The sequence below is a fragment of the Nicotiana tomentosiformis genome, chromosome 1 (genome assembly GCF_000390325.3).
Source record: "Nicotiana tomentosiformis chromosome 1, ASM39032v3, whole genome shotgun sequence".
NCBI lineage: Eukaryota > Viridiplantae > Streptophyta > Magnoliopsida > Solanales > Solanaceae > Nicotiana > Nicotiana tomentosiformis.
Window position 1 is genome coordinate 14,484,460 of NC_090812.1, and position 12,886 is coordinate 14,497,345.

The following is a 12,886-nucleotide window of genomic DNA, read 5'->3' on the forward strand; positions in this document are numbered from 1 at the left end:
AGACCTCGAAAAGCACCATTTTTATCATTTTCCGACTTGCGTGCGCAGTCCGTACAATTTTTCGGAAAGTTTTAGTGTGAAAAATGGATAAAAATGTGAAATAAAGCTTTAAAACTCAACTAAGTTGACTTTGGTCAACATTTTGAGCAAACGGACCCGGATCAGTGTTTTGACAATTCCGGTAGGTCCGTATTGTGATTTGGAACTTGGGCGTATGCCCGGAATCGAATTCCGAGGTACCTAGCCCGAGATATAGAATTTTGATAAAAAATTAAAAGCTTGAAAGCTTAATGATTTCTAAGAAATTACTGATGTTGGAATTATTGACCTCGGGTCCGTATTTTAGTTTCGGAGTCCGGTATAGGTCCACTATAATATTTATGACTTGTCTGCCGAATTTGGTGGGAATCGGAGTTGATTTGACGTGATTCGGACGTCTGGTTGTAAAAATATAAGTTTTAAAATTTTCTTGAAAACTTCCTTTGATTTGGTGTCCGATTCGTAGTTCTAGGTGTTATTTTGGCGATTTGATCGCGCGAGCAAGTTCGTATGATATTTTAGGACTTGTGTGAATGTTTGGTTTGAAGCCCCGAGGGCTCGGGTGAGTTTCGGATAGGCTACGGGATGTTTTGGACTTTGAAAATCTGGTATTTTGCTGCAGTAAGTGTTCTGGCATGTTCTTCTTCGCGTTCGTGAAGGTACTCTCGCGAATGCGAAGAGTAAACTGGGCAGTTGAAGTTTTCTTCTTCGCGAATGCAAAGGCTTGGTCGTGAACGCGAAGCGATGGGGGCATTACCCTTCGCGAACACGACAAGCTCCTCGCGAACGCGTAGTGTTAGGCACACATGGGGGAGGGTTGATCATTCCTTCATCGCGAACGCGAGCAATGCCTCGCGAACGCGAAGGCCAGGGGGGAAGCCTTCGCGAACGCGAAGGAGGACTTGCGAACGCGAAAGCCACGGGCTGCTACTCATCGCGAACGCGACAGGCCCTTCGCGAACGCGAAGAAAGCCTGACCCCTGTGACTTAAAACAGAACCAAAACGGGATTTTTCTCATTTTTCACAAAACCTCAATTATAACTCGGCTTAGGGGAGATTTCAAAAGAATTTTTCACGATTTTGAACTGGATAAGTGTTCTTTATCATATAGTGATTGTATTTCATAAATCTAAGCATATATTCATCATTTATTTCGGATTTAGACGGAAGAAATTAAAAATTTTGTAAAACTTTCCAAAAACGAAAAATTAAAATTTGAAGGTCCATTTGATATCGGAATTGGACAAATTTTGTATGGTTGAACTCGTATCGGAACGAGTGTTCGAATTTCGCATATTTTTCTGGGATTTGAGACATGGGTCCCACTGTCAAATATTTAAATGAATTTCGAACTTTTATCCAGAAAATTTGTAAATTCATATAGAATTAATTCCTATGATTCGTATTTAATATATCGAATTGTTTGTGAATAGATTTGAAGCTTTCGGAGCTAAATTTAAAAGGAAAAGTTGTAGTTGAATAATTGATTGGAATTTGCAAAGCGAAGTAAGTGTTGTGGTTAACCTTGACTTGAGGGAATAGAACCCTTAAATTATTTGTTATGTGAATTGCATGTGAACGACGTATAGGAGAGGTGACGAGTGTCTATACGTCGTCAAATTAATTGTTTGCCTGCTTACTTGAAAAATCATAAATTATTTTAAATCATAAATTAATTATTATAATAATTATTTCTCTCCTATTCTTTGTCAAACATTAATTCTTGAATTCCTGCATTAATTGTTACATTCTATTTGAATTATGTGTTTTAATTATTATTTGACATTTAGCATATTAAATATTAAACTGCCTATTTTCTCCCTGATTTTCATAATAATTTGCTATTTGTCATTGTTTGTTTCATAATTAAATCATAAGTATTGTATGCTTGTTGTCTTATAATTTTATATTAATTGTTACATTTATTGAAAAAATTTCTCCTATAAGAATTGGTAAATGAATATGTTGGAGAAGCGGGTTGCATGCCGCAACATGATTGATTATAATGAATATATTGGAGGATCGGGTTGCACGCCGCAACAGACTTATTAAAAGTCCATATTGGAGGATCGGGTTGTACGCCGCAACAGACTTATTAAAAAGTCCATATTAGAGGGTCGGGTTGCACGCCGCAACAGACTTATTAAAAGTCCATATTGGAGGATCGGATTGCACGCCGCAATAGACTTATTTAAAAGTCGACAAAAGTCGATATATATATATATATATTGGTGGATCGGGTTGCACGCCGCAACAGACTTGATTAAAATGAATATATTGGAGGAGCGGGTTGCACGCCGCAACAGAACCGAATGTGAATATATTGTGAGAGCGGGTTGCACGCTGCAACAGAATTGAATGTGAATATATTGTGAGAGCGGGTTGCACGCTGCAACAGAATTGACGTAAATGATAATTGGTTATGACTGCTGAGTTGGCTTCAATTATAATAAATGAGTTACTTGATTTATTTCTATTATTGTTGTTATTTCTAATATTGCGTATAGGTAATGTAAGTGACCCGCCTTAGCCTCGTCACTACTTCGTCGAGGTTAAGCTCAGCACTTACCAGTACATGAGGTCGGTTGTACTGATACTACACTCTCACTTCTTGTGCAGATTTTGAAGTTGGTCCCAGCGGCGTACCGTAGACTTGCTCGGATTTCAGCTATTCAGAGGAGACTTGAGGTATAACTGCACGACGTTCGCAGTTCTGAAGTCCCCGTCTATTTTATTTTAGCTGTGTGTTTGTTTCGAGACAACTTTATTTTATTCAGACCTTTATTTGTATTTATTCTAGAAGCTCGTGCACTTGTGACACCAATTCTGGGATGGTATTTAGACACCGTTGTTTTGATAGATTATTTCATAATATTTTAAACTTTGCTTCCGTATTTATTTTCTTGTTATTAATAAATTTAAAATTATTTTAAAAATAGTTAATATTATTCTAACGTTGGCTTACCTAGCAAGTGAAATGTTAGGCGCCATCACGGTCCGAATGTAAAAATTTTGGATCGTGACAGATACCTACGGTTATCTATATTGTACACAAATAAGGTTAGATACAATAAAATTGTACTACTTTTTATTATTTATTTTCCAAATAAATAATTATTATTTCAACTTAAAATCAATGTGTAAGATACAAAAAAAAAATTAATTGATTCTTTCTCAAAAAAAGATACCTACCATCACTGAATTATACACAAAAGTTTAATTAAATATACCTACAGTAATGTAATTATACCCAAATAAGGTCAGATACAAAGCTTGTACTAAATAAAGAATTATTATTTCAATTTAAAATCAATGTGTAAGATACAAAATGAAAATTTAATTGATTCTTTCTCAAAAAAGGATACATACCATAACTGAATTATACATAGAATTTAATTAAAGATACCTATAGTAATGTATATTGTACATAAATAAGGCCAGATACAAAGCTTGTACTAAATAAAGAATTATTATTTCAACTTAAAATTAATGTGTAAGATACAAAATAAAAATTTAATTGATTGTTTCTCAAAAAGAAAAAATGCATAAGTACCCCCTTGAACTATAGTCGGATTTTCAGTGACACTTTATCTTTACGAGATTTTTATTGCCCCATGAACTACTTTAAAATTGAATAAATATACCCTTTAGTGCTGACGTGGCAGGGAGAGTCTGCTCACTCGCTTTGAGGCATGTGAGGCAAAGAAGTAAAGTAAAATCTGATTAATATAGACACATGTCATTCTTTAATTGGACAACTTTCCATTTAATTAGTACACATAATTAACTAACATTTTAACTTAAGCTGATAGTATCTTTTTAAAAGATTTTTCTACCTTTTTGTCAAATAGAGTCAATTTTTTTTATTTTTTAATAGAAATACAATTAATTTCTGGACGAAATTTTCACCGGCAGCCACCGGCAAAACTCATCAAAAACATCACTAAAACCTCCATAAAACCTATTTCCTCTACACCATTCCATCACCTACTTGACAATCCACCATTGGAAACCATAAAAAAAAATATTGAAACACCTTCTATGTTGATCGATTTACACAACGACTGAATTTTCTTCTTTTTCTGATGTTGAATCTGTCACCGCTATTGCAATCCGTCGTATAAGTCCACACCACCCTGCATCAGTGGTGGCACTGGTGGTATAGAACCACCCCTACTGAAAAAAGAGAGAAGAAGACACAGAAAGAAAGAAAGAATGAATGAGGAAAAGAACATGGAAAAAGTAAAGAAAAATGTAAAAGAAGAATGTGTCGTTTGGAATTTGTTCGTCGCCGACAAGCAGCGGCTAGTATGTTATTAAGGATATTTTAGGTAAGGAGGAAATGGATATCTTGAGAGAGATTAATTATGAAATTTCATATCATATTTGTCAAACTAAATATTTTGTTAATATGTACCTAAATTAAAAAGATAATATCACCTAAATTTTAGTTGGAAATGTATCATGAAGGAAAATCAGTCCAAATCCAATTCTTTCGTTTTTCACTTTGACCAAAATTAAAGAAAGAATATTCCTTAAATAAAAATATTTACTACATAAAAATTTCTTGAACAATTAACAGATTTGGTATTCTTCTAATCAGCATAATGTTCCTAAATATACCATATTTTATATTATCTTTATCCTAATCTTGTCAATCTATATTAGATTTTGTCCTAAAATCTATTTTGATATTGTCTTATAAGTGCCAAGTGTCATTTTCTCAATAAGCCACTTGGCTTAACCTCATGATTCACTACCCTCTTTTTAATATAATATAGATACTATCAAGGTGTCTACAGCGATCACGCTGAGTAGTTAAACTAATTACCAATAAAATAAAATTTGATGTTCCTATGCCAATTTTTTCTTTTATTTTGGTCAGCAAATTTACTAAGACTAGTAGATTATTTGTGTATTACTCTATATACATGTTGCACGCATGCTATGTTAATTGTTAGTTATAGCGCGTCACTAAACAATAGAGAGAGATAATAGATATACAAAAATATGTTAAGGTTAAATTTTAATCGTATGTCTAACTAGTAAAGGGCCTATATTTGTAGACAATAAATTTATGTCAAGAAAATAAAATCAAGACCGAAAAATATCGTAACAATCGTAGTATTTTATTTCAAATATTTGAGTGTTACAATCTCTATGAATCCTCTGATTCTTCTTTCTAATAGTAAATAAATTCAAGGGTATTTGAGCTTGATCTTGAATATGTAGTTGTTGCCACGAACGATGATCTTGTTCTTGAGCTTGAGCTCAATTGCTTGAACTTGACCTTGATTTGTTCTTCGTTCTTGAGTTTGAACTTGATTTGTTCTTCATTATTGAGTTTGAACTTGATTTGTTCTTCGTTCTAGAGCTTGAAGTTGATTGCTTGAAGCTTGAAACTTGTGGAGGAATTTGCAGTGTTTGATCCACGAGCTCTTTTTTGCTTCTTGTTATAACTTCTAGTGTCTTTTCTGAGTTATGAAGACCCATATTTATAGTTGTGGAAGGGAGGAGTTGTGATAAGAACAAACTCTTTCCGACCAATCAAATTGAAGTGTGACATGACCGCATTTGATTGGCCAAAACATGTCACTTGCATACGTGGCGTAGTTTCACTGGCCTTCTAATGTGACTTGACATGCCTTGTCATTTTGACACGTGGCATGATCTTATTGGCTCTTCCGTTTGATTTGGCGTGCCACGTCATTTGATACGTGGCACCAAACTGAACCTCTAGGAAGATGATATCTTGGGCCTAATAAAGTGGGCTCATCACTTTAGCCCAATTAAATGGGCTAGCCCAATGGATTGAGATTTATTTATTTAATCTATATATATTAGATTTATATAATTAATTCAATTATATTAGCCCATAATATTTATTTGGACTAATATATATATATATATATATATATATATATATATATATATATATATATTGAATTTAAAATATAATCTAAATAATTATTGAATTTAAATTTAATAAATTTTAGATGCCTACAAATGCCCCTATTTCACCGGAGTGCTCTCAAATTTCAAGGAAATTTGCTCGTAACAATTGAGCTTTAATTGCCATGAATATGATCACCTTTTCCAAGGTGAAGTAACAGAAAACACCTAACGAATCACGTGAGTTAACCATATGGCGCAAACTTACACCTTTGTCATTTCCAACAAGGAGACAAATACTACATGAGAAAGACATGGAAAGGAATCCTATCCTCACAATGACTCTTCTTTCTGTCCAAATTGAGTTCAATTCGGAGAAGGCTAACGTCAACCGACCAGTGAATTTTCCTATCCCACATCGAGATAATTTCACTGGACAATCATCATTCATTAACTACATATAGCACTATACCCCTCTCGCAACCATCAACCGCAGTGTTTGCAGCTGTATTGAGTTTACTTTTCACGATTCAGAAGCATTAACGCGAAGGTAATTTCTTCTTCTTAGGTCAAACAAGAAGGATGTGTTCTTGTTTAACGAGATGATCCATGCATGAAGAAGACAATCTTGGGGTGTGAAGGGATGAGTATTCATCCTTGTCTGAATATCGGAGAGATTACTCTTAATATGCCCCGACTATCGGAGAGATTACTCTCAATGTGGCTCGTATCGGAGAGATTACTCTCAATGTGCCCCGACTATTGGAGAGATTACTCTCAATGTGCCCCGTCTATCGGAGAGATTACTCTCAATGTGACTCGACTATCGGAGAGATTACTCTCAATGTGCCCCGACTATCGGAGAGATTACTCTCAATGTGCCCCGACTATCGGAGAGATTACTCTCAATGTGCCTCGACTGTCGGAGAGATTACTTTCAAAATGTGGCTCGACTATCGGAGAGATTACTCTCAAAATGACCCGACTATCGGAGAGATTACTCTCAAAACGACCTGACTATCGGAGAGATTACTTTCAATATGACTCGACTATCGGAGATATTACTCTCAAAATGACCCGATTATCAGAGAGATTACTCTCAATAAAAATTATAGTTCCTTTTAAGGACAAACCCACGAAGATGCCAACTTAAGGTACAAAGGGACTTATACGTCCACCTTAAGATTGGAAAGTTATAAAGCTTCAACTCGAAGACGACATCGACTTGACGACATCGACTTGAACACTTGGAAAACTTTGAAGATTTGGCGGACTATGCAGATTTCAACTTGAAGAGTGGTTGACTTTTAAAATTCAAATTGAAAAATTAGCAGACTTGAAGACTTCAACTTGGAGACTTGGAGGGCTTTAATATTTCAACTTGAAGAGTGGCGAACGTGAAGACTTCAACTTGAAGACCGATGGACTTGAAGATTTCAACTTGGAGACTTCGAGGACTTAAATATTCCAGCTTCTCTTTTGCTTTACATTGTCCGACTTTTATCTTAGTCGCATAATTTTTAGCTTTACGCGCTTGTAACAAAAGATTCATATCTTGTCGTGGGAGAGTCCAAATAAATAACCGTTTGATTTCTCGAAAATTAGACTTCAATATCTAAAGTATACCCAAAACTTAGAATTAAACACCTTCAGAATCGCCCCATATACTACTTTGAAATCAGCTTTAAATTCCACCATGTTAAAAATTTTGGATTTGTGCAGTCTCACCAAAAAAATTAATATCTTGGTGTAAAAATATCGAAATTATGAACCGTTTGATTTCATGAAAACTAGACTTCAAAATCTAAGAATATTCAAAATTTCGAAATCAAACACTTCGAGAATCATCCCAGATATTATTTTGAATCTAACTTTAAATTCCGACACATTAATAGTTTCAGATTTGTGCAGTTTCATCAAAAAAATTGTATCTTGATGTAGGGACATCGAAATCACAAACCGCTTGATTTTTTGAAAACTAGACTTCAAGATCTAAGACATATCCAAAATTCAGAATCAAATACTTTGAGAATCGTCCCAGATATTATTTTGAATTTAACTTTAAATTCCGACACGTTGATAGTTTCAGATTTACGCAGTTTCACTAAACAAATTGTATCTTGGTGTAGAAATGTCGAAATCATGAACCGCTTGGTTTTATGGAAACAAGACTTCAAGATCTAAGACATATCCAAAATTTTGAATCAAACACTTTGAGACTCGTCCCAGATATTATTTTGAATCTAACTTTAAATTCCGACATGTTAATAGTTTCAGATTTGCGCGACTTCACCAAAATTTTTGTATATTGGTGTGGAAGTCTCAAGATCGCAAGGCCTTTTTAATTGCCAAAAATTAAAATTCAAGAGCCTCATTCTCACCAAATATCTTGGGTTCAAGTCTCACTGAATTTGAAACGTCATGAAGGCTCACCAAAAAAACTTGAAGGTTTGGCGAACATGAAGGCATAGAGAATCCCCGGACTTCAATGCAAATGCTTGGCGGCCTCCTAAAAGAGATTAATCATTTTATTGAAGACACCAATTTACCATAGCGGCTTGCCCCCTTTAAATCAAATGGGATCCAAATTTTAACAGAAGAATGGTATCTCAGCTCAATTTTCAAGTGCCGATTGAATGGATTATATTCCATCATACTTCATTCGGACAACGATTGGGGAATTATGTATCTTTTGAACTTATACGACTGAACTTAGAATGAAACTCTAAGCTGCCTGCGTGCCTTGGTGAAGAGGATCAAGTCAGAATGGGTAATTTTTTTTTGATGTCCTAACTTTTGCCTAGGCCGCCTCTTTCGAGGTTTTCAACCTAGCAGAACTTTTGTTTTTGGTGGTGGGCCGTACACAGTTTAGACTCATGCGGGCCAGGAGTGTAGGAATATGGAGTTTAGGCTCATGCGTTAAGGAGCGTTGCAACTTCAAGGATAATACTTCTTCAAAAACTTACCGTTGATAGGGCCGATTCTCATGCCATCTGCATCAACCAGCTTGTAAGCCCCACTTGAATAAGCTTCTTGCACGACATATGGCCCATCCCATTTTGAAGTGAACTTCCCTACATGTTTATGGGAAGTAATAATGGGTCTTCTTATGGCAAGGAATTGATCTCCTACTTGAAAGGATCTCGGGCGAACTCTTTTATTGAAGGCGCGAGATAATCGAGCTTGATAACATTCAAGACTCTGTTGAGCTTTCAACCTCTTCTCATCAAGAACCTCCAACTCTGCTAATCGAAGTCGAGCATTTTCTTCATCAGTGATCCCTTTTGAATAGCCAGTCGTAATGAAGGTATTTGACGCTCGAGTGGAAAGACGACTTCGACTCCATAAATGAGTGAATAAGGGGTCGCTTGTGTTAGCGTGCGGTGAATCGTCCTATATGCCCATAGAGCTTCTTCCATACGGTCATTCCAATCCCGTTTGGATTTGGAGATGACTTTCTTTAACAAGTTGCATAGAGTCCTGTTGAATGCCTCGGCTAGACTATTGGCGGCAGCATTGTACATAGAAGAGTTGCGTTGCTTGAAGCCAAAGAGATCACAAATCTTGTTCATCAACCTGTTGTCGAATGACTTGCCATTATCCGTTATTATGTAACGGCCAAACCGATAGATAATGTTTACTCGGATGAAACTTGCAACATTTTCCTTCTTTACTTCCTTAAGAGCAACATCTTCAGCCCATTTTGAGAATTAGTCAGTTGCAGCCAAGATGTATAGGTGTCCACCAGAGGACTTTAGCAGTGGTCTAACAACATCCAATCCCCAAGCGTCAAATGGCCAGGATGCAACAGTCGGGTGCAAAACTTCAGGAGTTGATGAATAAAATTCGCATAGAATTGACAAGCATTGCATCTTCGAGCGTAGTCCAAGCAATCTTTTACCATCGTTGGCCAATAATATCCCATCCTTTTTATATGGAAGTGAAGCTTTGGTCGAGACTGGTGTGACCCACATACCCCAGAATGTGCCTCTTGCAAAGCTTGGAGTGCCTCTTCTTCCCCTAAGCATCGCAAGAGTACTCCCTCGAATGACCTTCTGTATAGAGTATCTTTGTAGTAAAGGAAGCGAGGTGCACGACGATAGATTTCAGTCTTTCTCCTCGAATTTTCTGGAAGTATCCCATAGCATAAGTAGTCGATAATGGGTTGTCGCCATTCTTCTTTCTCAACTTTAGAAACAGCGACAAGATGCTTGAGTTCATTTTCTTCACCTTTAGCCTCATTTGGCGGCGGTACTACCTATTTTTGGCAGACAGTAACTTGCGCTTGATCAGGCAGGGTTAACGATGAAGCTAGGGCAGCTAAAGCATCAGCCTTCTTATTTTCTTTCCTTGGCACATGCTGAATAGTCACATCACCGAGCCACCCCATTAAGTTTTTAGCATAATCATGATATGGGCGTAGTTCAGGCTTCTTGACCTCGTAACTACCTAAGAGCTGATTGACCACTAACTGGGAGTCACCAAAGACTTGCAATTGCAATTGCTTCGTATCAACGGCCATTTTAAGCCCAAGTATTAATGCTTGATACTCAGCAATATTGTTGGAACAGAGTTGTGTCAAGGTGAAGGAGTAGGGCAAGACTTCACCTTGGGAAGTGACAAATACTATGCCAGTACCAGCTCCTTCACGATGTGCAGCACCATCAAAGTACATCTTCCATGGAGGTTGATCTTCAACGACCATTGCGTCCTCATCAGGTAGTTCGTCAGTTAGCTCCCAGTCATAAGGTATCAGATGATCTGCCAAGAAGTCTGCCAATGCTTGTCCTTTTACAGCCTTTTGAGGGATGTACAAAATCTCGAATTGTTAAAATTGGAAGTACCATCTCGCTAGTCGATCACTAAGAACAGGTTTTGACATCACGAACTTAATGGGATTTGCCTTAGAAACAAGACGAACAACATGAGCTTGAAAGTAGTGCTTCAACTTTTGAATTGAGAAGACTAGCGCCAAACACAACTTTTCAATTGGCGAATAATTCAGCTTGTTTGGTGTCATCATCCTGCTCAAGTAGTAAAGGGAGTTTTCTTTCCCTTCACTATTTTCTTGGGCCAACAACGCTCCAACAGACCTTTCTTGTACTGAAATGTATAGTATCAACGGATTTCCAAGTATAGGGGCTGCCAAAACTAGAGGCTTCATCAAGTAGGATTTAATGCTCTCAAAGGCATTGCTACATGCTTGGTCCCATTTGAAAGGGACACCTTTCTTCATAAGGCGACTGAATAGTTGGCACCTCCCAGCTAGGTTTGAGATGAATCTCCTAAGGTACACTAACTTTCCTTGCAGACTTTTCAATTCGTGAATATCCCGAGGCTTAGGCATTTTCAAGATTGCATCTACTTTGGCTTGATCAATTTCAATCCCTCAATGTCGAACAATGAAACCAAGGAACTTTCTGGAAGTAATTCCAAAGGCGCATTTCAATGGATTCATCCTAAGTTGGTACCTCCGGAGCAACTCAAATACCATTCTCAAGTCTTTCAAGTGGTCGCCCTTCTCTCTTGATTTTACCACCAAGTCGTCAACATAACATTCGACATTCTTGTGGAGAAGATCGTCAAAAATATTCCGCATAGCCCTTTGGTAAGTAGCACCAACATTCTTCAAGCCAAAAGGCATTACCGTGTAGCAATAAATACCTTTGGGGGTGCGGAATGCAGTAAGCTCTTCATCTTTTGGTGCCATGCGAATTTGGTTATAGCCCGACCAACCGTCTATGAAAGACATTGCCTCATAACTAGTAGTAGCATCGATTATCAGCTCTGGAATAGGGAGCGGGAATTCATCTTTGGGACATGCATTGTTGAGATCCCTGAAGTCAACGCATACTCGAATCTGGCCATTCTTCTTCTTTACAGGGACAATACTTGAAACCCATGTTGGGTATTTAACTTCCCGAATAAATCCAGCTTCAATGAGTTTGTTAACTTCGGTTTCGATCAGGGGAACCAAGTCCGGCCTAAAGCACCTTTGAGCTTACTTAACAGGATGAGCGCCATTCTTGACTGCAAGGTGATGGACTGCTACTTTAGGGTCCAAGCCATTCATTTCTTTGTAACTCCAAGCAAAGATATCCCTAAACTCCTTGAGTAACTCAATATAAGTGCTTTCTTCATCAACTTCTAGTAAAGAACTTAGGTAGGTGTGTCTTGGTTTTTCATCAGTGCCAAGGTTAACTTCTTTTAAGGTATCAATTGTTGCCTTCACCCCTTCTTCAAGTTCCGGTGGAGCATCTTTTGTATCTTCATCTTCTTGAGGGACCCCATCGTTGAAGGATATGTGATAATATGGTGAAACATCCTCCAATTCTGCATTATCCTCCATTGAAGATGGAACACCATTCTCGCCTTGTACAGTAACATGATACGAAGAACCCATACTTTCTTCATCTTCGTCACGTTCCTTAGTGTAGACGACAATATATGGCTTTTAACTTCAGTACTTATTTACATGAAACCACAAGTTTTGTTTGTCGCTTCATTCTAGAAGGAACCAAACTTTGGAAATCCTTAGAGATCTTCTGGATTTTAGGCGAAGCGGGTGTTCTTATGCTTTGAAAATTTCTCTGGAACTTGTCCCCCTTCTTTAATGGCCCTAATCTCTCAAACACGGAAGTCCTCACAGTTGATTTTCCAAGTCGATCAAAGACAGAAGGCTTGTTAGAAGTAGCAGATTCATCTTCTACAGTGATATAATTGATGCTCGCCCTTCTTATGGAGATGCGCACTAGTGACAATTGCTTGTATCCCAAACCTTCACGTGGTTGTCTCGTCGCAGCTTCTGATGGTAGCTTACCTAACTTTGAGTGCTCATTAGGATTGTATCCAACTTTTGCAAATAGCCTGTAAGCATTAGGATCAAAACCTTCATATGTTCGCTTTGTAGGGAGTGCCATATTCTGCAAATGATTTTGGGCCACAAACCTTGCA

General features: G+C 37.3%; 1 protein-coding gene across 1 annotated transcript; it reads right to left on the reverse strand.

Annotated features, from left to right (window-relative positions):
* Nucleotides 1–9,177: 9,177 nt before the first annotated feature.
* On the reverse strand, nt 9,178–12,335 carry LOC138900964 (uncharacterized). The gene is made up of 5 exons (XM_070188647.1): nt 11,938–12,335; nt 11,424–11,823; nt 10,290–10,730; nt 9,794–10,190; nt 9,178–9,623 (listed from the first exon to the last, which is right to left on the reverse strand). The coding sequence occupies exons 1-5, from the start codon at nt 12,333–12,335 to the stop codon at nt 9,178–9,180; spliced, it is 2,082 nt and encodes a 693-aa protein (XP_070044748.1).
* Nucleotides 12,336–12,886: the final 551 nt, after the last annotated feature.